Source organism: Periophthalmus magnuspinnatus, chromosome 8 (genome assembly GCF_009829125.3).
Source record: "Periophthalmus magnuspinnatus isolate fPerMag1 chromosome 8, fPerMag1.2.pri, whole genome shotgun sequence".
NCBI lineage: Eukaryota > Metazoa > Chordata > Actinopteri > Gobiiformes > Gobiidae > Periophthalmus > Periophthalmus magnuspinnatus.
In genome coordinates, this window is record NC_047133.1 from 4,027,779 (window position 1) to 4,052,300 (window position 24,522).

General features: G+C 39.1%; 1 protein-coding gene across 1 annotated transcript in view; it reads right to left on the reverse strand.

Annotated features, from left to right (window-relative positions):
* cacna1ha (calcium channel, voltage-dependent, T type, alpha 1H subunit a) overlaps positions 1 to 16,385 on the reverse strand; it is a 191,218-nt gene extending 174,833 nt beyond the window's left edge. The window contains exon 1 of the mRNA XM_055223851.1: positions 16,162 to 16,385. Coding sequence (XP_055079826.1) covers positions 16,162 to 16,355 — 194 coding nt within the window. The 5' untranslated portion in view covers positions 16,356 to 16,385. The remainder of the gene's footprint in view (positions 1 to 16,161) is intronic.
* Between the last annotated feature and the right edge of the window lie 8,137 nt (positions 16,386 to 24,522).

A 24,522-nucleotide genomic window follows, 5' to 3' on the forward strand; every position in this document is an offset into this window, starting at 1 on the left:
AGTCCACTTACAGACACTCGCGCTCCGACCACAGGGGGCATGTCGGGGAGGAGTGTCTACACGTCCGCCGCTTCGAATACCGCGTTTGTGGTTGCAGAGTTATCCGCTAATCAAACCGTGGCTAGTGAAACGTAAAGGTGCTGCACGTAACTTTTCAGGTCGGGGTCTGCCACCTTCTTGAGATCATTGCTATACCTGGATTGTTGCACAGAATGTCATTAAACTCATATATCTTGCGTTTATTCAGTAAAAAATCATTTTTAAAAAAACATGCATTATTACAGGGAACGGGGGCATACTCTCCACAGATCTGGCGCATAACTTTATATGGTGGGTCACTTGTCTCTATGAAGATGGAAGGAAGTCTGCGTTTTGCATTTTTACCTTTCAAAACTAATCATCTCTAGTTTTTTTTTTTTCAGATAAATGCAATTAATACATTGAAACTGGCTCCATTTCTAACACAACAGCAGAACCATCAGCCACCTCAACTTGTCAATCATCTTCTTTTCGCAGTGTTTAGACGTTTCCATTGGAGGTGTTTCTATTTTCCGAGTTTGAGTTTTATAAAGTATTCATTGCACCTCAGTTGTTTGTTCCTCCTGAGTGAATTGGATAGTTTACAATTAAAAAAAGACATTTAAAGTGGATCAATCTTCAAGATGGATGACACTAAAAACAGAGGAAAGACAGAATCGCAGAATACCAAATGCACAGTTCAAGTTCTAGGTAAGCTCTGTTGTGTATTTGGATAAAGCAGAGAAAATATAAAATCATTTAACATGTGGCCTTTAGCATTTCCCTGTTGTCGCTTCTATAAAACAAATCTAAAAGTCAATGGCCAATGATCCAGACACTCCCATTACAAAAGACCACTGGGACGGCTTTACGGAAGCTAAACCTCGGCGTAATTAACGTTGTAAAGTCAACAATTACACTTTTTTTAATTGCTACCTTCCATTCTCATTATGAGCAGGGTCAGCTCTCCACAGATCTGACCTGTAACTTGTCATTTGCTGGTCTTCATGAGTAAAAATAAGTTTAATAATGAGGAAAAATCGAGGCAAAACAATAACATTTAAAAGAAACAAGTAGGTAGCAGAGCATCCTCCAGAAATGTTACATAGTGCAGCTTAAAATGTACACTGAATTTCTGTTTGGTAAAAAGCAAACAGCTCAGATATAGTTTGTTTTTTGAGTTTTTTTTACAGATTGGTTGATCATTATATGTGAACTGGCTCTTAAACCATTTCTCTGCATTGTCCCTGAACTCACAAACGACAATCTGCTTTTCCATTTACGGGGTGAAACAAAGTTAACACATACTGTCCATGACAGCACTGCTGTGATGTGTTCTCCATCTCTCTCTTCCTCTCTCACACTCCTCCTCCTCCTCTCCTTCTCTCTCTCCGCTGTCCGCATCGCCATGACAACCCAGTCCAGAGATGCTGATGGCTTTCCCAGATCTTTTATTTATTCATCCTTCTACATTACTCTTTCATACCAGCGCCAGCAACACGCATGCAGATGTTCATTTCTGAGCCACGTGCCTGTAACCCCAGCCAGACCTCCCCCTCCCGAGACGCTTCCTTCTTTAATGCAAACTTCACAGGAATCTGCTCACAAGATTTCCCTGTAGGTTGGACTCAACAACATTGTAAACAGCCCATAGTTTTAAATTGAGCAAAAGGGCAAATTTCATTGTAGAATTTGCCTTTTAACTGTCAAAATGCAGATGTTTTGTCCCTGTTTATGGTTAATGTGTCTATAATAACTGAGCTTGGCCAAATAAAACAAAGACTGTCTCAAAGTTTAACATGGAACTGAACATTAAATATACATTCTTTGCTACTAAACCCTGAATATGTTGATTTAATAGCATCGAGTATTGTTCAATTTGACATTTATCCAACATTTATTAAAGTAAAGAGCCTGAATACTTTTGGATGAAGGCGAAGTTTAGCATTTAGCATCTTAAAATCTCTGAAAATTCTATGAAATGTGAGGGTAAAATCCTGATCTGTAATGAACTAGTGTTAATATGATGCTAAAACTTCAAGCTTGATTTTGATACTAAGGAATAGACTCAATACTACTAAACACTCTTTTAGACAATCAAATAGTGTTTTCATATCAAATAGTATCTGATTTCCTCAAAACACTGTTGCGTTGTTTCCTTTTTCTATTAAAAAAAAGTCGATTTCCATAGAGAACGTGACTTCTGCTTTATTCCTTCGGTGTTGACGGTTCATGACGACATCAAGCTCATTAGCAAAAGCCGCAGTCTGACCTAAAAACATGACTGCGTGCACTAAACATGAGAGCGTGGTGTATCCTGGTTGTTGTAGAGGTAAAGAAACAGCGTTCTGTGCTTAAGAATAATGTAAGTCTGCACGGGTCAGGTCAGTGGTAATCGTCATAGAAGAACGGGGCTGCAAAGTGTCCCAAATAAGCAGATCGTGCTGTGCTAGTTTGGTCCTGAGGTGTATTTGTGTGAGAATACTGAGGATGAATAGAAAATGGAAGATAAAATACAAAGCTGTTTTTTAAATTTGCAAGTTAAGATAAGAAGTGTGGAAAACTAACTCGATAGATGCTTTATTATGATTCAACGCACAAAAAACTGTACAATTCTCTCAATGAAAATGACTTCATAGTGTAAAAACAGTACGTTAATGAAAAAGATTTTATTTTATTAGATTAAAAAATATATATTTATTTTATTATATTATAGTTTTGATTTTTTTTATTATTTTTTTTATTTTATTTTATTGGAATTACAAGCAAATTCGACAGGTCAGTGCTGCAGTTTATGTAGCAAATATTGAAAATCCAATTAATTTATATGACTATTTTCAATCAATATTCAACTGAGTATTTCAAACACAATGAAGTGATAAAATTATGTGTTTTTTTTTTGTTTTTTTTACATTTTTATTTATTTATTTATTATACTTGTATTGAAATGGCCTAATTTAGAGTACTTCTCCATTCTTTCTATAAACTGTGGGGAAAAATGTTACAATATTTGCCAAATTAACCATGAATAACCATGAACAAACCTTTTTTTTTTTTTTCTTTTTTGCAACTATATAGAGCTCAGGTTTGTGTCGTCACACCTCCAATCATTTTCAGTTAGTCTAACGTTAAAGCAATGTATTCATTCAAGTATTCTTTCTTAGTATTCATTTAAGTATTCTGTATTTGCTGATGTTTCTCTTGGGACATTTGGCACATCTTACCCGTAACGTAAATCTTTAATGGATCCCGAGCTCTACTGGCACCAAATGTGTTGTTATTATTTTCGTAATCACAATAAACCAACTGAAAACCTACATTTTGAGGGGGGGGTGATCTGGTCATCCCAACCCCAGCACGGTGCACTCTCCCTGGGGCCCCTTCACATGGACCTCCCCCCGTCCAGTGTCCCTCACAAATACATCACTGACCTGTCATTATTGTCCCTCCGCTGAAGTCGCCCCTTGATGAGTGACACCGGTCTCACGGCTCAATCAATATCAGCTACGTTTTTCAATCACTCCCTTCTTTGTGGCTATTTTACAACCCTCGGCCAGAATAAATCCACTCTCCGCAGGCTCTCCATTTTACCGACTGGCCGTGACATCACGCGCCACTACACATCATGCCTTCGGATCGATACGGAGTCACGCTAGTCCATGTCAAACGCTACGGGAACCAGTAGAAGAATTTACTAACGCTGGAACTCGGAGGGTATAACGTAATTTGAAATACACGCTGCATGGCTCACAATTAGGCCCCTCATGATAATCATCGACTTATCGCTCAATATATGAACGTTGGATTGATATTTTATGGGCGTCAGTATTTACCGTGTGCACATTTTCTTTGCGCTACTGGGAAATTGTTGGCTATTTTTGGCTGGATGATAAGATTTAAGCTGTAAAAGGTTAAGTAATAACTTCTATGACTCATTACAGACGCAAAATAAGCTCTAAAGTGTTTCATTCTGCGATTTATTTAACTATTGCAGCTCATGATTTTGTAACAATATCGCAGATTTAGACTAGTTTTGCTGTGGTTTTCTACTCTTGAGTTTGTTTTTTCAACTGGCATGACAATATGAAAGATGATTATTTTTAAACAAACAAAATACATGACGGAAAAACTGAAAACTTAAGTGGAAAAAAGCTGTATTATATAAGCAAGTTTCACTACTCCAAAAAAGAGACAAAACTGTAGCGCTGCCAAAACTTAGTCATTGTATAAAATAATAAATACACTGAAAAATCCTGCCAATCCATCCATTGATACTGGGATCAAACCAAGACTGAACCGATCCAACTGTGAGCACTTCGTAGAACTCTTCATGGCGTATTTGAGGGGCGAGATGAGTTGTGCTAGATCAAAATGGTTGCTCTCAAAAGGCCAGATTTAACTAAGATAAATGTCACTACGTTATAATCTTGTTAATTAACCGTTTCTATATTTATTGCTTATTCAAGTTACAAATATTCCATATGGATTTGCATAGATATGAAAAAATTGATGTTTAACTGTGTATTTAATGATCAACTGACATTTTACTGACAGGCACGCAGTTCAGCTTATATTAAATACCAAAAGTGAAATGTTTTTGGGTTTTTTTTTCACAATGGCCTCATTATTCAACCTCAAAGACATAACCGGGCCAGTGCAGTATGTCACTTTCTAGAGGAACACGTCACCTACATGATTCTACGCAAATAAACCTAAACCGTACTTCTTCATTAAGTTTTATGCCATAAGATGAAAGATTATACAAAAAGGATTTACATGGAAACAAGCAGGAAGAGGCAGGTTTGTGGAAATGCAAGCCCCACTCAGAGTAAATACACATATAAAAAAGAATGTGCCACATCCTTTGACTTTAGTTATGAGATTTATACAGCAGGTTTGTGGATGTAATCGCTAACAAACAGTACTGAAGTTCAACATTTGTGGATCATAAGTTTGGATATTTCTTTCAAAAACTGTAAATTTCTCATAGAGTTAAATAAACCCCTGCCGTCCATCTGAAAATATCATTAAAACGTGAATGATGGTTGATGTATGTACAATATGTTTACAGGTCTGTTACTTTTACTTAAACATCAGCCTGAAATTAGTACTTTTGCTATAACTTGGCACCAAACATACATCTTTCCTGTTTTTTTTTTTAAGGTCAGTGTAAAGTTGTGCACTGTCCCTGTTCAAAATAAAAGCGTAAGATACCAAACCATAGTCAATAGTTAAAATGATTTACGTAAACATGTTTAATTTCTTCAAATAAGTGTAAAATTGTACTGCTGCCAAAACGCAGGAACTACAGAATATAATCAATATATCTGAAATAAATCGTGCAAATTCATGCATTTCAGAATCATTAAAAATTAGCAACGTTCCCATAACAATCAACAATTTAAGAACACATCCTATTTAACCCTTCACAATGAATAAATCAGTACAATAGGTCACACTATCAGGTCTGTAAAACCAAAACAACACCGTAGCCGTATTCGATATTTCGTCACAAAGCTAGAATTTACTCCTAAACAGGCAAAAATAGACAAGAAATTCTTCAAAACTCAACTACGTTTAAGACTAAGCCGACAGTGCATAATTCAGTTTCATGCAGCTATTCTTGAGTGGAGAGAGAGAAGAGCGAGGAGAGGAGGGGGCTGATGGAGAGGAGCCTGCATCTCCACTGCACCAAGCCTCCTCCAGTCACAAAGACAATGGAGGAGGAGAGGAGTGGAGGAAAACAGCAAAGTTAGCTTGTTTAGACAGTAATAGGACATGAAAAAAAACCCTACAAACTTTCTTTTTGACAAAGTTTGCAAGCAGAACATCAAGGCCGCGCTATATAATCAAGGTATTGCTGTATAGATGTATCTAGGTCAGGCGAAGGAAGCTAACGTGAAGCGAACTCCGGATGAATCCACGCTTCACAGGTCGGCGAATCGAGCAAACACAGAATCTTGTTTTTTGTTCCAGACTAAAGCGAAGATGTATGTCAAACTACTGTATTAACAAAGGATCTGGACACAAAAAATGTACCTACAGATGTTCCTTTATTATAGTCTGCAAACATTCTACTTGGAGGCCCTTAGGTGAACAGCAAATATATAAAAAACAAACAAAAAACAACAAAAATATTCAGTTTCAGTAGTAAAAAAAACAGCTAAATGTTCAAATTTAAATGTTTTATGTCAGTTTGGGACAAAACTGAGCAAACATCTTCAAATTCTGGTCAAGTTACGTCCGATTTTCAGCTTTAGGAGCACCATACATGTGCACCACCGCTACCTGACGATGTTTTTGGTTTTCCTGGAATGTTCCGCAGTATATAATTTAAGCTATCCATGTTTTATATATTCCATGTCTCCCTGAATGACTCAAAACGCTTAAAAATCCTGCATTCTTACTAAGAGCTGGCTGGCTTCTCCATTGATCTGATCTGTAAATTAGCCCGGTGGCGTCAATTTCTCGTCTCCATGGAGATAGAAAGGTTAAACGCCCTAATCAGATCCTCACACACTTAGCCTCACTTGGCTTTTTCCTGAAACGCACCATGTATCATCATTCCACAGTTATGCGTAACCATCTGTTCTGGTTCTTTCTGTTTGAGTGACAAAACAGGTCTGGGGAGGTGGGCCGATAAGAGAAAACAAAACACAATGCTCTTGTACAACATCGTCAACACGGCACGTCGCCATGGCAACAACAGCTGCCAAAAAAAAAAAAAAAAAGTCCTCCTACACTTCTTCTACAGGGCCGATCCGTGCACCTCTGGCACTGCTGGGACAGGACTGACAAAAAGGAGAGCGTGGGGAGGGGGCGGGGTCAGGCTTATGGCTAATTTTAGGGCTAATGTTTCATACAGAGCACATGTGGTTAAATTTGAACTATTAAATAACATCCCAACTGATCTCTGACAAGCGTGTGCCTAAATATAACATCAAGACTCAAAGGAGCGCCTGCAGAACGTTTCAATCTGATACTCATGAATATTAAGACTAGTATCGAAACTAGACACAGAAATGAACCTTTCCCGAACAGATTTGAACGATCACGAGGTGGACTAGCGTACGTTATGCTAGTTTACGTGTCTTATACGCTTACACTATCTGATCCAGCTCAAAATCATTCTAAAGTTCTTCAGGGAAAGCTCATTTTTGTCCTTTTATGTGACTTTTATAACTGAAACCTGTTCAAATGAGTATCTAGTTTTGATAAAAGTTTTAGTATCGATTAGTATGTGATGTTCAATACTTTCGAAAACCTGAAAATATCCACAAATGTCTGATTAAAAACGGTTGCGCTTCTCCCTCGCGCTGGTTTCAGTTCTAGTCCATGAGTCTATACAATATTTCCATCTAATACGCACCCGTCCTCGGTTCAATGCCTGAATATTCACAACAAAGACACCGTGAGTCACACCACGCAACAGAAAAACGTCCTTTATAAAGAAACGCACAACGGATTTCTCTGGGTCAGATTAACCTCGTGGCTCCGAGCACCAGCCTCCACCAGCTCCCCTCTTTAACCTTTGACCTTTTTCGACTCATCAGCATGATCCGGGTCTCGAGCTCCGCGGTACGCTGTGATGACTACTGCCCGGCGTGATATGAATCCCAACACGGCTTTGGACTGTGGAACCTTTCAGCTGTGTGAGAACAAAGTAGTGCGGAGAATAATAGAGTAGAAAGCTTTTTCCTATGGGGCGGTTAGCTTTAGCCGCTAAACGACGCCTTGCTAACATAAACAAATGAAAAATGATAAATAAATAGATCATGATTAATTGAAAAAAAGCATTATTTTAAATCTCAAACTACTGTGGGACGTGAACTGGTGGTACGTAGGCTCCTTCTGAGTTAATTTCATCCACTTTTTTGTTCTTCTTTGGATAATTTCTTGTTTAGAACTACAGTAGAAGTTACGTCGTCCACTTTTAGACCTGGTTAAACCCTAGATTAGTCCTGTTGTAGACTTAATGTAGATCTGGTGGTGCTCGGGAAGCCAAATCTTTTCTTTGGTGTGACAGAAAACATTCAAAATTATCTTGGAGTTTCAGTAATAACCTGATAATCCGTCTGCTGGTACACATGCATAATCCATGACGCTTTGTGTTTTTAAAGTCTGTGCACCTTCACCAGATTTATTCTAATAAAACAATAATGAAAAAACTTGTTTAACTTGATATGAGATTTTCCAGACATACATTTTCCTACTACAACTTTGTACTACTCTCTTGTACTACTTTGTACTACAAGAATACCAAAGCTAACGTGCTCAAAGTGTTTAAAAAAGTCTGAAAAGTGCACGATATTCAAGATTAAACGAGTGCACGATTCAATGTTGCGTAACGGTCAAACATTTTCTGAAATATATTCCAACCAACAAAGCCAAATTGTGATTCAGACCCTAAGTTCACTTCTCTACGTTTTTAACACAGCCATTTCAAACTGTGAGTGGATCAAGATAACAGCTCCGCTAAGTGAATTTTATAGCGATATAAGCTTACCCCAGACGCTTCCTATCGGCAGTAATCTGAGCGCTACACCTGACTTTATAAACACCACTTACCATTAAGCTAATAGCCTTCTAAATACCACTTTTTCAGGAAGAGGTCAGTGTCTAAAAGATACAGTCCTGGCGAATGCTCATGTGCAGATACACCCACGCACAGTCACACACACACGTACATGAAAGTGGGAGTTATTAGTTCCGGATCGTTTTGCCGTGCAGCCGGTAAACAGCGGGCTCAGGGATAAACAAAGAACTGCTCCCATAATGCACACATCCAAAAACCAACACAAACAGCCTGAAGGGCCCTGAGTGCAATGTACACATGTTTATACAGTCCAGAGTAGAGACGTTAGCTTAAAAAAAAGTGTTAGTATATGATGTCGACCCGCTGATCCTTGGTTATTTCCTACTTCGGCCGTGCAGAGATCAGATAATATCAGGAAATACTGTAGTTTGAGCAAATATAATCACAGAATTGATGGATTTTGTTAGCGATTTTAGCCAATAACCTGCTTCTGCTCGTCAATTACCTGTGCGGGTTTATATGAATACGACGTAATGCCATCGGTGTTTGCAGCTGTGCACATCTGGCACAGCGAGGAGCCTAAACAAAGCAGATATAGAAGTAGCATTTCATCCTCTGAGCCACCGCAGAAGAGAGAAAAGAAGAGAGAGGACGACCATGTGAGGTGCCACTCTCAAACACGTCTTTTACAAAAATCATGTGCTTTTAATTTTCTGTTTAATTGCAGCCTCAAAGAGTGTATTTTCTCAGCGTGAAAGACACAAAATGTGACACGGACCCACGGGCGGACCCCTGGCTGTTATTATATACTTATTACATGCGTGAAATTAGCAGGATTTAACCAGTAAATCTCCGGCGTGTGTAGAGTACGCACCTGTGAGTAAACGAGTGAAGATACACAGACACTATATCGTCTCTGAACGTTTATTATACTGTTAACATAAAGGCTAGCGGGTTAGCTCTTCACTCGTGCGTGTTTACGGTGCTCCATGGTGTGGTCCGCTCCGGTTATACCTTAATCGTTGCATCCCTAGTCCAGAGTAATAATGGATAAAATGGTTTGGCCAAGTTTAAAGTAGTTAAATACAGTATAACCAAAAATTCTCAAAAGTAGCCGGTCATGAGAGGAGTTTAAAGTGTCATGAGGACATTTAAACGCAGTGTACTTGATTTTATTCCATGTATTTGAGCAAAATATGCCTTGCACGAGTAAAGATATATTATAAAAGCAGCTGTGTGTTTTATTTGTCAGAGAATCCAGTTGCTAGTTGTTGTTGTTAGCTTCACCGTGACGGAAATATGTTCTCTGGCTTCTGAAAGTGGTGAAAAGTGCTTATAAACTCATTGTGGTGAATAATTAGTAAATAACTTACTAATAACACATGAATTAGTTCTGTTTTTCACATGTTAAAACAGTCAAAATCAGGGACAACACCTTTATTTATGTCTTTTTTTTATGTATCTGTATTGTAAAGTTGCTTGGAGGAGCTCAAATTGGAGCAGTGACATAAATCGCTCCAAGAAACACTGCGGTCTTTTTAGTATTGATTTTTTACTTTGACAGGAATAGATTTAATGTCGGAATGATAATGCAGTATTGGAAGCGGAGGTAAGTTATTTGAGATGTAAAATTTGCAATCACTTGGAGAAAATGCTAAAAAAAACAGCAACGCATTATGAACTTTGTGGCTAATGTCGTCTAGGGGGACTATTTTTCTGGTGGAGCAGCTGTCTCCTTCCTGTTTCCATAGAGAAATGTCCCATAGTATGGCATTTAACTAGTTTATTTTGCATTTTGCCAATTAAAAGTGTTATTTTTGCTCAAAACTACCTTGAAAAACATGCATTTTTACCCCGAGCGAGGCCACTTCTGCACAAATACGCCCTGTACCTTGACCTGTTGGCGTCACACGCAGTCATTTTCACCACGCACACAAGCAGAAAAGTTACACAATGCACCTTTAACGCAGACAAACGCTCGCTAGCCTGTTATCTTCTTCCATTCTTTACCAAAACAACACTACGGCGAAGAAACCCATTGCAACCGAATTCCTCTAGTCACAGAAACCCTGCTGGTGCTGCTCTGGGGTGTTCTCAATCCTCCCACACGTTATAAAAACACATCCAAAAATAAAGTTCTCATTTCCATCACACATCATCGTACGTCAGAGGGACAGAGCTGAGAGAGAGAGAGCCTGAGCAGCCCGCCCGCCACGCAGCCATAACCCCCCGATCTGCCGCTAATAAGAGCCGGGGCCAAATATAATGAGTCACCCGGCTGAATACACGGCCACACAGGCGCGCTGCTGTGTCATAGAAAGTGTCAAATACAGCGACGCGGGTTTGAGGAAAGGTTGTCTGAGAGGAGGCGACCCGCTGATACGAAGGTGCAAAAGACAGAAATCAAGTCTGCGGTGGAAATGAAGAGGAGGCGTTGGCGTGACGGCGCAAGGAAATCTGGGAATCGGTTGGAATTTTGAGGCTAATTGGTGATGGCGGAGATCAAAAAATGGAAAATGGTTCAAGTTTGGTTGCAAATGTTACGTAAATATATGGTATCAGGGACGTTTTATGGAGCTTTATTACGAGCTCACCCGTCTATTGCTGTTCGCCAATCACAGCCAGCAATTTTTCATATAAATGCACTCTCTCTTACTTCACTCCAATAACCAGCTAGTTTAATTATAAGCTGCCTTTCTACACAAGAGTCCAAAAGTCACTGACACTTTTAAATCTTCAGTCGCTCCTTTAATTCTTAAGTTAAACTCCCCAAATTTTAGCAGTAGATAAACTGAACCTTCTGAGATTTTTGGCAATATATACAGTTATAATTGTTCACTTACACTTGAACTTATCACTACTTAAACTCGGGGAAGTTTGAAAGCATTTCCGGGGTTATGTCTCTTATTTGATCCTCGATATTACGCTTTAAGTCGTTTATTAAGTCGTCTGAGGTTTATTCACAAACACCTTTTCTTTAAGATCACCCCACAGGAAGACATCAGGACTAGTCAGGTCTGTGGAGATCACATACTGCCCCCTGTCTTTGAAAAACACTTATTATTCCTTTAATGGCGTTTACGCTCGGGGCGTCTCTAGTATTAAACTCAGTATTTGACCCATGTGACTCAAAGTTCCACTGTATAATGAGGGTTCGTTCCTCGGTGCTGTATTTGCTCAGATTAATTGTCAGAAGGGTCGTTCTAAATGCTCTGGAAAAATAAATAAAAAATTTAGAAACAAAAGAGTTAGGCTTTTTTTTTCCAACTGTCAGTGACTTTTGGGCCGCAGCAGCAGATCTATCAGCCTCTTTAGCCTTTCTTTCTCCTCCTCTAATGAAGTTTTTTTTTTTAAACTGTGGGTTAATATTGTTTCACTGTATATTTTTCATAATATTCAACTAAGAATCTCTTCAAAATGTAAACACTTAATAATAAATAACCATTTGTAGTTATGGATGTAGTACTTTTATTGATGTATCTTTACGTTGGTACAATTAAGACTTGATTTTACCGGTAAATGTGGCTAATTATAGTTATATGGCTAAAATCCAATAAAAAATATGTTAAAAAAAACTATTCAAAAAAGTACAATTACCCACAAAATGCACTCAACGACAGTAATGTGAGTAATTGCTATTAGTTACTGTAGTTTGAAGTAAAGTTACTCATTCCAACAGTTTAAAATGTCTGTATCTGTTGATTGAAGATAAATGCGCTGGACTGGTTGCGAGGGCTTCTGTTGACCCGTTGGTGTTGTCACTGGCACTTAGAGGCTTTCCAAACAACAGATCACACACAGAGGCAGCGGCAGAGGGAATACTCCGGAATGTGGGATGCTAACAACCGCTAACAGCCGCGGAAAAAAAGTGCCTCGGAGCAGGTATGTACTGTATGCAACTATGTAAACTGCCATTCAAGATTTCAAACGCCTTGATTGTTGCTGGGTTTTTTTTGTCTTCTTTTTATTGTCTGGATGAGCGTTGGAGTGTTTACTTTGGGAGTAAAGTTTATACAGCTCACCGCAGTCAGTATTTTCCCGAGAGAGATGGTTAAAGACGGAGAAATGTGTAGAACGATCGTGGTGATTGTTTAGGTTTGTTATTCCGAAGAAACTAATGTCTGACAGTAGCAGCGACTAAAAAAATAACAGAGAAACAGCCAAAATTAGATGTGGTTAAAGGACAGCGAAGGTTGGTGGTTCAATTCCGGTCCATATCCATATCATTAGCCCAAAATGTCACAAGCGATTCATGTTTTTTGTGCTGTAAATACAAACATTAACCAGATTTTTGGCAAGAATCTCCCCTGTTTAACACATCTAACACATTTGCCAAGTAAAATATATACAAATGCCACATGCAAAACCCTGCATTTGTCCTTAATAAACCTTTTGTTTCCATCCACTTGGCCACAGTCACTATGTGTTTACACTATTTCCATTACAAAATAGCAAACAAGATTTGTGTTATTTTCAAATGTCCGCACAGCTCTGCCAATTCAGTATAAATCATTTTCCAATCATTGTGAGATGCATTACGTGTCCTCGCATTTCCATCAAATTTATAACCTCGAGTTGTAGATCTTTTGTAGGAGACATCATTTTGACCACTAAACCTAGAGTGTGATTTTATAAACAATCTGAAAAAAAAACTACATTTACTCCAAAAAAGTTGATTTGAGAGTTGATTCAAATTCATAACTTGGAAAAAACTCTGATTGTGAAAATGGAAATGGGTCGTAGAGCTGATTAATTTTCCTGAAAAATTACGTGACTGCTTTTACATTTGCAAACGGGTTTTCTTAAACTAAATTTAACAGCAAAAACTAACAATAAATCACATGCATTTCACGGTGTGTTAGCAAGTTTACTAGAAGCCATAACCTTATACAACTGTACTTTACTGTACTGTTTTATACTAGTGCAATAAAAAAGAAATAAAAGCAACCACTCCAATGTTCTACCTGTGTTTAAATTGCGATTTCTGTGCCATTTTGAATCATATTTTGTCAAATCCACCTAATGTTCCTGCTTCTCATCAACCTCAAACACCCAAAACAATGTAATTTGTCAAAAAACGTCACATAAAATGATAAAAACTGACAACTACATTCAACAGATTCGCAGGCTTTTGTATGGACAGCACAATCCCCCGTTGGCAGCAGAGTGGAGAAGGTCTGTGCTGTGTGTGTGTGTGTGTTGCTTGGGGACCCTTGACGCTGTAAATGGTTGTGAAAGGGCTAGCAGTTTGTGTACAAGTGGCACATGCTGAAATCTGCTCTCACTCAAAGACACTCGCAGAACACTTGAAGCAGACATTGCATATTGTTGAGTCTGCCTGCCTTTCTGTTGGCTGTTTGATAAAAGACGCATTAAAGGGACATTTTGGGCTCTGTCCAGCAGGTAAAGGGGGAATCAACTGTCAATATAGATGTTTTTAGACGGTTTGACTATGTGACAAAATGCCATCGTCTTTTAATTACAAAACTGTCAAATGGATTAAGTCAGCATCTGAGGGAAAGACCAGTAAAGCAACGTTCAAAGACTAATCGAGGAAAACAACCCGTTCATTTTGACGGAAAAGAGCTGCAGACTTGAGGATGAATATTGTACCAAATACAAACAGACATGGAGTAGAATAAAACACTTAAACAGTCCAAATTCGTATTAATATCCAATATTGACAGAACAATCTCTTACTTTTCTGGGGAAATCCTAAGCGTCAACAACGTCACAACAACAACATCCATCAAAACTCATGGGACTGGACAAAATTCTCATAAGACAAAACAAGAATTTGACCACGAGACAAGATTTTAACTTAATCTTAATACATGACTCCATTCAGTTCATGGTCTTGGCTTCACAATTTCATTTTTTCTTATTTAATCCTTGTGCTGTCTTTGTAACACTGCCTTTTTGTGTCCATGCCAACACACAGACGCAATTATGGAGCAATTTTACCCTCCCATCCCCACTTATTGACTGTGTGCGTAAAATATAATACGTCCACATCCAAACAAACCATTTCTGCCCTTTTCTTCTGAAGATTCATGAACCAAACTATATGTAACAACAAGCACTGATCTTATATGATTTCGTAACTTTTGTCAAAATGAAAACATGTTCCGTTGTCTTGGTAACAAACTGACCAACCGTCTTCAAAAACATAACCTCCTTTTGAGCTAGAACGCAACACACAGGTCTAACAAGGGTCTAGTGCTAATAGATTTTATTTAGATGATCAACAAGGACTGCAAAGACCCTTTTAATTTTACTAACGTCAACACATTACAAGCACAAACGCTGCAATTTTTATTTATATTTATTAAGCTTGGACCCATGTGTGCTGCCTACAAATCATTACATCTATAAGTAAACAATCTATACGTGACTACGACTGAATGTCTGACCTACTTCTTCGCATTCGCTTGACAGACATCTTTGCACACAACGTATACGCAAACGACGCCGACGCAAAAAAGCAATCGCACGCCTTATAACTGCAGTCGGAGATATTGAATCTTAGCTGCATCCTCCCAGCAGAGACAAAGAGAAGCAATGTTTGGTTCATATGATGCAAGACGGCAAGTATGGAGGAAAAATGATGAAAATCCAGAAAACAGAAATCGCTATAGCAACCACCTATAGCGTGAACATGTACGCGAATCTATGCAACTATGTCTAGCGTCGGAAACTCCGTCTTATTTGTATGGGAAAGGAGTGGGCAGCAGTATCTCCTGAGTTCATTATTTATCCGATAGGCCGGACTTTTTTGAGCCCGCTGTGGTTTGGACAAATAGCTTCCCATATTTCACCGGGGAGCAGCGTATTATGTTCCAGCAAGAGTCAATTAACGTCAACAACTGATGAGATCATCATGTAGCGACACGAAGCAGACACCACCCCAGTGAATCATCAGGAGAGATGGACAAATACAGATTGCCAGGGTTGAGAATCTAAAGGGGTAAGTGGCATTTTGGCGCAGATAAGTTTTAAATCAAAGGGCTCGAGAGATGGAGGTCCGGTAATAAAATGAAAATGGATGCGTTTATTACATTTAACATAATAAAAATGCAAATATAGCTGTTTCATATTAGATAGACATAGACCACAGCTACTTCAATCAAATCTTTATGATATAACTGGAGGAAAATAGACAATAGTAGTGTTTTTTTTTTCTTTTTATGTTCACAAAAAGTAATATTTGCAGTATAATTCGAATTTGGACTCATTTGTCTTCATCTTTTATGGATTTCAGGCTATCCATGGGCTTCAAAATGATGAACAATTTGTCCCAGTGCCATAGCAATTAATAATTTAAAACAAATATTATCTTTTGAATGAGAAAAAGTCCTCAAATTGTTGCATATCCCAGGAAGCCGAAGCCCTTGAATTGATTCCTTCCTGATTTGAAGAACTTGACGGACCTTTCCTCATTCGAAAAGATCAAATATTTTTATGTAAACTACTTAATTGCTATGGCAACGGAGGATCGGGGCCATCGCTTGGAAATCGGAATGCCACTTTCTGTCTTTAGTTTCTCATCCCTGAGTTTGGTCTCGTCGGAGTCACGGATCTTCAGAGTTCAGTGCATAAAAGGATATGGGTTACATACGGCGCGCAGACACCAGTTGCGAGGCCGCGTGGTTTGCTTTAGGCAGAAGAAGGCCACCGGTGAGAGGGCGGGGTACGGCTGCTGCTCCTCCTCCTCGGATATACAGTCCGGATCTCGGATGGGCGCTCTTATCCGCACCCCGAAACTCACTCCGGGTCCCACGCCCAGCTCCGGTTCCTCCATATCCCGATCTTCTTCCTGAATCTCCGAACTCCAATCTCCTACCTGATCCTTCTCCTCTTCCTCCTCCTCCTCCAGCTCCTCCGCAATCTCATCGTGAGCTCTACCCCCACCGCCGTCTCCGCCCGGGTCCAGGTTGTCCGGGCCTGGGTTGTTGTTATGGTAACGGTGGGCGGGGATGGTCAGAATCACCTGTTCGGGAGGGGGCGACTCGGGCTCCGGTGCATCCTGGTCTCGTCCCTCTGGCAGCTGGACCTCTGCGTACTCAAAGCGCGCTCTCCCTTCGCCATCAGTCATGATAGAGCGTCAGGCCGAGCCACTCTGGAATACACAATACAACAAACGTGAAATTTCTGGAATATTTGGGGGAAAAATCTCATCGTTATTTACGTTTTAATAATAGGATTTTGTTCAAAGACTGAAACATAAACAATCTAATACACGAATCACATTTCAGAACATGTTTGTACAGTCCTAAACTACAATATTAGCTGTTTAATGCAAAAAAAAGACAGGATACTATTGTTTGCGAAGGAAATTATGTTACTTCAAAAAACTGCAGCCTTTGAGATTTGCTAATTGGATCCATTCAAACTGTGATTAATTTTGCAGCCCTAATTTCTGGCTATACAGCAACTCCCCACTGCTAATGCCATTGTTAGATATTCATTGCAATTTTACTTTTAACGACACTTTATTGGTCCCTGTGGTTACATTTTGTCCTCTGCATTTGACCCATTCTTCACTGCCACTTGAGCGAACCTGTCAGGAGTGGGGGATGGGCTCCACAGCGTGTCGCTCGGGGGGAATCATCTCCAGATCTTGGATGAAGAGTTAACTTTAAATGTCTGTTTTGTGAGCTGCTGCTGCTGCTGAACTTCTTTGGGGATCAATAAAGTATGTGTCTATCTGTCCATCGATCATGCCGGGCGAGGTTGTGGTCAGGACTACCTCAGCTGGAGGATAAACCTGTAGTCAATGTTTTAGGATATGGAAAGGTTTACTGTAGAAATCAGAATTTAGTTCAAGCGTAATTGTCGCTATACATATATATATTTGTCGTATTGGCTCTACTGCAGGACAGAAAAGCATCCTGGGCTATAAAGTTCATGTGATTTGTTCCCATGACAGCAAAACAATAGCATTTACAGCCAGGACAGCTGCATTGGGATGACGTATTTCCTTTAAAAAACAACAATTTCTTCTTTTTCGAAAGGGACAGAAAATGAAAATAGCGATAGTTTACGTCTCGACACTCTAGACACAGTTGTCGGGGTAAATGGATGTGAAAGTGCAGTTTAATATTGTCTTAAATCTACATTAGTGCCATGAGAACACAGTAGTGAGTCTATCTGCCTGTGAATTACTTAACCTTCGCTCACGCCCCGTTGTTGACATTGGATAGACAATTGACTTTGATCAAAACAAATGAACAGGTTTTGCACTTGTCTTCTCAAACGTGACAGGAAGCAGCGGTGCCGGGAGGAAAAACCCACCCAGACACAGAGAGAAACACGAAAACGCTGCACAGAAAAGGGCCGGGCGAGTCTGAGAGTTGAACCCGGAACCTTATCGCTGTGGGGCGGGTGCCTGGGATGGAGTGGACTGTATCTGAACCGGCCTGGAGTAAGCAATTCTTCAAGTATCACCAATGGGAATCATCAACAGAATGACTCTTTATGGCAGAGCTCTTATCAAAAGCCACGTTTTGATAAAAGTTTAACTCAGTACTTAACACACAAGAGTTGCATCAGTGTTTGTCCTTTTAGGGATAACCTCCAAAGCAGCTTTTAGACTTTATATGGTCACAGTGGAATGCCTCTTGCCCATCACAGGAGCGTGCATGGCGGGGAGGCTGGGGAGGCTGTGCGCGCTCTGTCTCCCTCTCCCGTCTTGTTGCTATGTGATGAACAGATGGGCTGCTCTGTGCTCTGCTTTACTGGAGGTTTGCGTTGCCCACACCACGCAGTGGGCAGGGTAATGCGGAAAAAACGATAACACGCTGAAAGCAGAGAATAAAGACCCAAATCTACACCAAAACTTCTCGAATCCGACTTGGAAAACCTAACAGATACTTTGGTCGCTTTTGCGTTTTTTTTACCCCCCTCCAATGAGTCCTGTTTTGTTTTATTTCATTGCCAATTTAGAGCAAGCACTTGACACGAACAGAACTGACAAAGAAACGTTGCCAAACACAAAGAAATCAAAGTATTTCAATTGGATTTTCACGCGTAAAACGTCCAAAAGGAACCGCGCGCCCATCACCTGTGCAGCCGCCTCTTTGTCTCCAAACTCCTCACCTCTCGTCCATCAACCAAGCACTAAAACAACCAACAACAACTTTACAATCATCAAATACCTCAATAAGACGGAATAGGAAGTTCCCATAAGCATGATCCGTGACTTTCCGTGTTGCCAGCAGCCTCTTTTTCCCAGCAATCCTTTTTTTTTCCCCCCCTCGAAGATAACAAAATCTCACAATAGTTCCGTCTTTACGCAGAGGCAATATATTCCAAAATCGCGGGGAATATCCACAAAGACTCAGCTGCAGAGTGTTTTCGTGGTTGCGTTAACGTTGGGTACGATAGTTATCCAAAATCTCTCCACAATCCATGTTCGCTGAGGTGTCGGTTGCGCAGCGTGGAGCGGGAGACGTGCGCTTGGCTCGTGGGGAACTGTGGACTGTGAGAGAGCGTGTGTGTGAGTGAGTGGGCTGCTCTGACACGGGAGGAGAGACGGAGACAGAGAGAGGGAGAGGGAGAGAGGGATGGAGAACGAGAGAGGCGACTGAAACTTGGCCCCGTGACGTGACGCGCGCAAAAAGACAGGGGGGAAAAAAATGTGCCATGGCGTAACGCGCGCGCCCTGCACTCTGCTGGAGATAATGGAAAAGAAATAAAATATATATTAAGACTCTATATACTGCGGAGGAGGATGAGACGGGGTGAAAACGTGGAAATAGGGTTGGTTAAACAAACTATTAACCAGAAAGGAGCGGTATTTTTCGCAGCGTTTGAGCGTAAACCTGATCCCGCTGGCACCACGCGCTATTGCCCCAGTTGCAGCTTTCAATAACGCTGCGTAGAACCCATTTGTTCAGCGGTGGTAATGCGTTAAATGAAAGTGGATTTGCGGGGAAACTGTGCAGGTAGATGTGCCATGTTCACTGTGAAAACACTTAACAGAGGGCTTGACTTTTTGACTTGGAGAGGTGCGTTTTTTTTTCCCCCAGGCAACATAAACAAGAACTCCCATCCAAACCTCTCACTCTCTTTAGTCCAAACAAAACAAAGATAGCAGAAATAAAGAGGTCTAACTCCACTGCCAGATTTGTAGCTCAATAGAGAGGAACAACAATCTCAGAGAATGTTTTATTCATCACCAAATTCTTGTGGAAAGTGTTAAGTCTTTTTTTATTTAACCTGGTCCTGCTACTAATTTAGGAAGTAAACATAACGCAGAGAAACAGCTCCTCTTATACGTGAATTGAAACCTATAACTTCTCGTATGTGGAGAGGGCTAAACGCTGTGCCACTGCCCTGCCCATAAAGATTGTAATCTTATCTGCTTCCCTCTTGTTTCCATGGAAATGTTGTTCCTTTGGCTATAATCCTCCGCAGTATGGGATAAAAGTCTTCTATCTCCTCAGAGAATGTTCCTTAGTATGGGTTTAACTTTGTGTATCCATGCAATCGTGGAGGTGATGGGTCATCTGTAGAAAGTTACACAGTGCTGCTTTAAAAATAGATGTGTACGCTTACATTGCAGTCGACTGAACAAGATAATAAAGTGATATTTCTAATTTTTTGTGGGTAATTACATCACATTTGTCTGATACTACCACACGGTGACAAAACAATATTATAGGAACTTTTATTTATTTATTTTTTATTTTTATTTATTTTAATTTATTTATGTATTTTATTTATTTATGCATTTAGTTTTTATTTTTATTTATGCTTTTATGTATTTTTTATTTTTATTTATGCATTTATGTATTTTTTATTTTTACCAATGCATTTATGTATTTTTTATTTTTATTTATGCATTTATGTATTTTTTACTTTTATTTATTTATGCATTTATGTGTTTTTTATTTTTACCAATGCATTTGTGTATTTTTTATTTTTATTTTTCCTTATGCATTTATTTATTTTTATATTTATGTGTTTTCCATTTTTAATTAATTTATGCATTAATTTATTTATTTTTTAAATTTTTATTTATTTGTGCATTTATTTATGTATTTTTTTATTTTTATTTATTTGTGCATTTATTTATGTATTTTTTTATTTTTATTTATTTATTCTATATAACCTACCCCACACTGCTTGTACCATTCCTGCCCATGACTATTTAGTAACCCTTGCTGCCCTGATGTTGTGTTTTTAGTTCATTCATTGCAGCTGCGTTAACCAAACAGCACAGACCCACAGTTTGTTTATGCTAGCACTTAATCAGCATTATTTTTCATCTTTAGCCTGGCACATTTGTCACGGTTCGGCGCCCGGAGTCCATCAAGCCACCGCTGCTCCGAGCCGCGTCAAACCCTTTATGGGCAATTTGATTTGACGATCAATTTGAAATCCCACGCTGCGGAAGATCGATCACAAATGCATACACTATGTTTAATGAAGAGGACTGAGGGTGAAGAATTACCAACGCGGGAAAGAGAAACGCACAGTTAAAACATGGGACCGGAGGGTAATTTCATGTTCGCTGTCTGATGCTGATTGTAAAAGTGCAGAGGAGTTCGCTGTAGAGCTGCGTGAAATGAGAAAAACGTGCAATATTCAATAACCGTGTTTCGAACTGTGATAGCGATATTATTGTGATATTTAAAAACTTTCTGGCACACTGAGTTCAGGTAAATTGAAACAAAAATACGCTTCATAGTCAAACTGGATGAAAAGACTTAAAATGAACCCAAAACAAAAGCAAGACCAACCCAAGTTTAAGGTAGAACTTCATAAGGAAATCATGAAAAAAGTATGTCCTTTTGTCTATTTTTGTCAAAGAAACGGGACATTTCGTTAGACAAAGAACAAAAATCATTCTTATTTGAGTATATGTCACAGAAATAAGACAAAGCTCTATATCAGAACCAGTACCCACTAGATTTGTAATATAAGTTGGGTTAAAACTAGATATTCAATGCTGATTCAGATACTACAATGCTAATCTTTAGACAGTAGAATGTGATTTCAGCATTAAATAATAGAACTTTTTTTTATATCTGTGTAATCCCTCAGTCGTCCTCAGTAGGTTCACAGTGGTCCATGGGCGTATACTCGTCTATGTGTCTTATATTTGTTGTGATGCAGCTCAAGATCATACTAAAAATACGCAGGAAAGGTTCATTTCTGTCCTGGGAATGTGAATTTCAAATGACTATCTAGTTTCCATACCTGATTTCTTGCATTTTAGACAACCCTACATCAAACGTCATGGCAATATTTAAGAAGCCACTGTTTCCTTGTTTAATAAAATCTCGTCTTTTCCTTTGAAAGGTTTGAAATTTTAGTATCACGACAACTTTATTCAATTCACCTTTCCTGTCATTGTTTAAGTACAACGAAATGTGATTGTGTAGAGGATAAGTGAAGTTCAAACAGCCCTGAATGGAGCACTGGAGAGTTTCTATAAATAGATAAAGAACAAAAGTTTATTGTTGTACAGAAATGCTACTCGAGATAATACTAATACTCAGAATTAGCACTGAAATAACATTATTGCCAATGTGACCAAACATTTCAGCAACTCCTTTGGTCATTTTTAAGATATTGAACTTATTCTGCCCTGAACACTTTTGTCTCTAAATGTTTCTAAACTTCACTTTCTTTGTGGCACTTCCTTTTAAACAGGACAGTTTATTTCAATGGAGACTTGGAGGAAAGTTTCGCAGCTAAAACGTGATATAAAGTAGGTTGTTTTGTGTAAAAATCCCCAAATGAAGAAAGCGGCGCCCACGGCAACTTCTGAAATAAGGTCAGAAGTTTTTTTTTATATTCGGTACATCGTTCATAATAAAAATATATATATATATATATACATCTCAAAATGATGCAAAGAGCTGATTAAAAATGCAAAATCTACAGAAAAACTGACAGAATAACCAGCCGTGCAAATAATCAGTGTTAAAATGATTTTGATCCCAACGGCAAAAGGGGGGAAAAAAACTGCTGAGATAAAAAGCAATTTCATAATGTGGACAGAAAATGTAAGAATAACTACAATTTGCTGTAAAAGACGTTTTTGTGGCTATTGTGGCGAATGGAATAGTATAATAACAGTGAAATTCTGATGCAATGTTTTGGTAATGCTGCCACAGTTTGATGAGGCACAGTTGGACTCTTAACTTTGGCAGCGGTCATAAACGAACAAATGAATAAACTTTTATTTCCACTGAGAGACCCAATGCAATTACTTAGTTCACCTTAAAGTGCACATGACAGGTTAGATTAGCAGTTTCACTAAACCAGAGGTGACATCATTTGATTTGTTTTTTCTAGTTTTGTGAAGGTTATAATTTAACTTCCTGGTTGGACACGGGCGACACAGACACCTGCTGTATCAGAACATTAACAAGGGCCAAAACAAGGCCTGTGAAAGTATCTAACACACATACTGATAGATATTAAAACTAGTATTGAAACTAGATGCTCATTTGAGTATAAAACAAGGGACAGAAATGAACCTTTCCTGATGAGCTTTAAAATGATCTCGAGCTCTATCAGAGCAAGTATAAGACACATAGACTAGTTTACACTCATGGACTATGGAAGTTACCTGGACGACTGAGGTACTACACGACAGAAGACCACGCAGTAATATAAAAGAAAGTACTACAATTTAATCAGGCTGGGTGATTTTGCCTGAAAAAAAACCCTGTAGTTTGTTTCTATAAGTCAGGAGACTTACACTGTTCTTTGATCCTTCACTGTCTCAGGGCGTTTCCCTGTTTCAGGTTGAGGAACCTGCAGTTTCTATGCCAATATTTAAGATTGTGTCCATTTTATCAGGACCTTGGGCCTCGACAACAGCCTCAACATGAATGTAGTGCTCATTACTTGCCTTAGTGGTGTTTCTTTTCAGGTTCTTTCTCTTACGGTTCTGTCCATTTCAGTTTCATCCATGATCTTTGCTAAATAAAAGTAAAGTGTGAGCTGTGCGTTTTGTTTAAAAAGTAGTTACCAGCGGTGACTCCTGCTCGTCCGTTCTGTCTGTTTTCTTGTGCTACAAATATCGAATGACTGATCTCTGCTCCTGTGTCTCCGACAGAAACACCTGTGGAATGTTCTGGTCGTCATGACAACGGCGCCTGTCATGGCAACAGATTGGGAAATACGGGACTGTGAAGTCTGACATCATCACAGATGTTTGGGTTCAAATGATGAGAGAAAAAAGAAAGACTTTTTCTGAACCTCTTGTTGAAATAAGGACATTTACCTTCCAATTACTGCAGCAGGTTTTTTTTTTTTAATTTTCAGGCCAAAATTATAATGGGAAAAATGATTTGATAATTATCATGAACGATGCCAGAGCTGGAAGGAAGAGGCCTGACTTCTGATGTTATATTACCTATTAAGATTTACATTTATATTGAGTTTCAGCTCTGACACTGTTTTCTGTCTTATGGGAGAAGGACAAAGAGGAAAGATAAAACCCTGCAATCAAAAAATAAATAAATAAATAATTGCCCAACACAACATTAAGAACATTTTCTTCATTTTCATTTCATTTCAATATTTTTTTAATATTTTATTCTAATAAACTTAAAATGTTCCATTTCATTTTTAGATGTGGTTTCAGGTGAAAACAGTGCAAATGAATCAGATCCTCCAACATATTTTTGTCCAGTTTCTATTGACATCCAGCCACTCAAAGAGACAACTTCAAATGTGTCTTTTCAAACTAAATGATTTGATTAATTAGACATCCCCGACAGCACGTGGACAGGTCCTCTTAGCCCACGGTGGGAGGGTGCAGTGGTACAGGTTAACCAACCCCACAGTATAATCCAAACCAGAACACCATCTGTACAGCCGTTTGTGAGCACGACATCGGCCAACATCACATTCGGCTCATCATTTTCCTCATGATAGACACTGGTACAAAAAGCTGATCTCTGCTCCATGTTTCATCCAGATCCACTGATGGATTTGGCCCT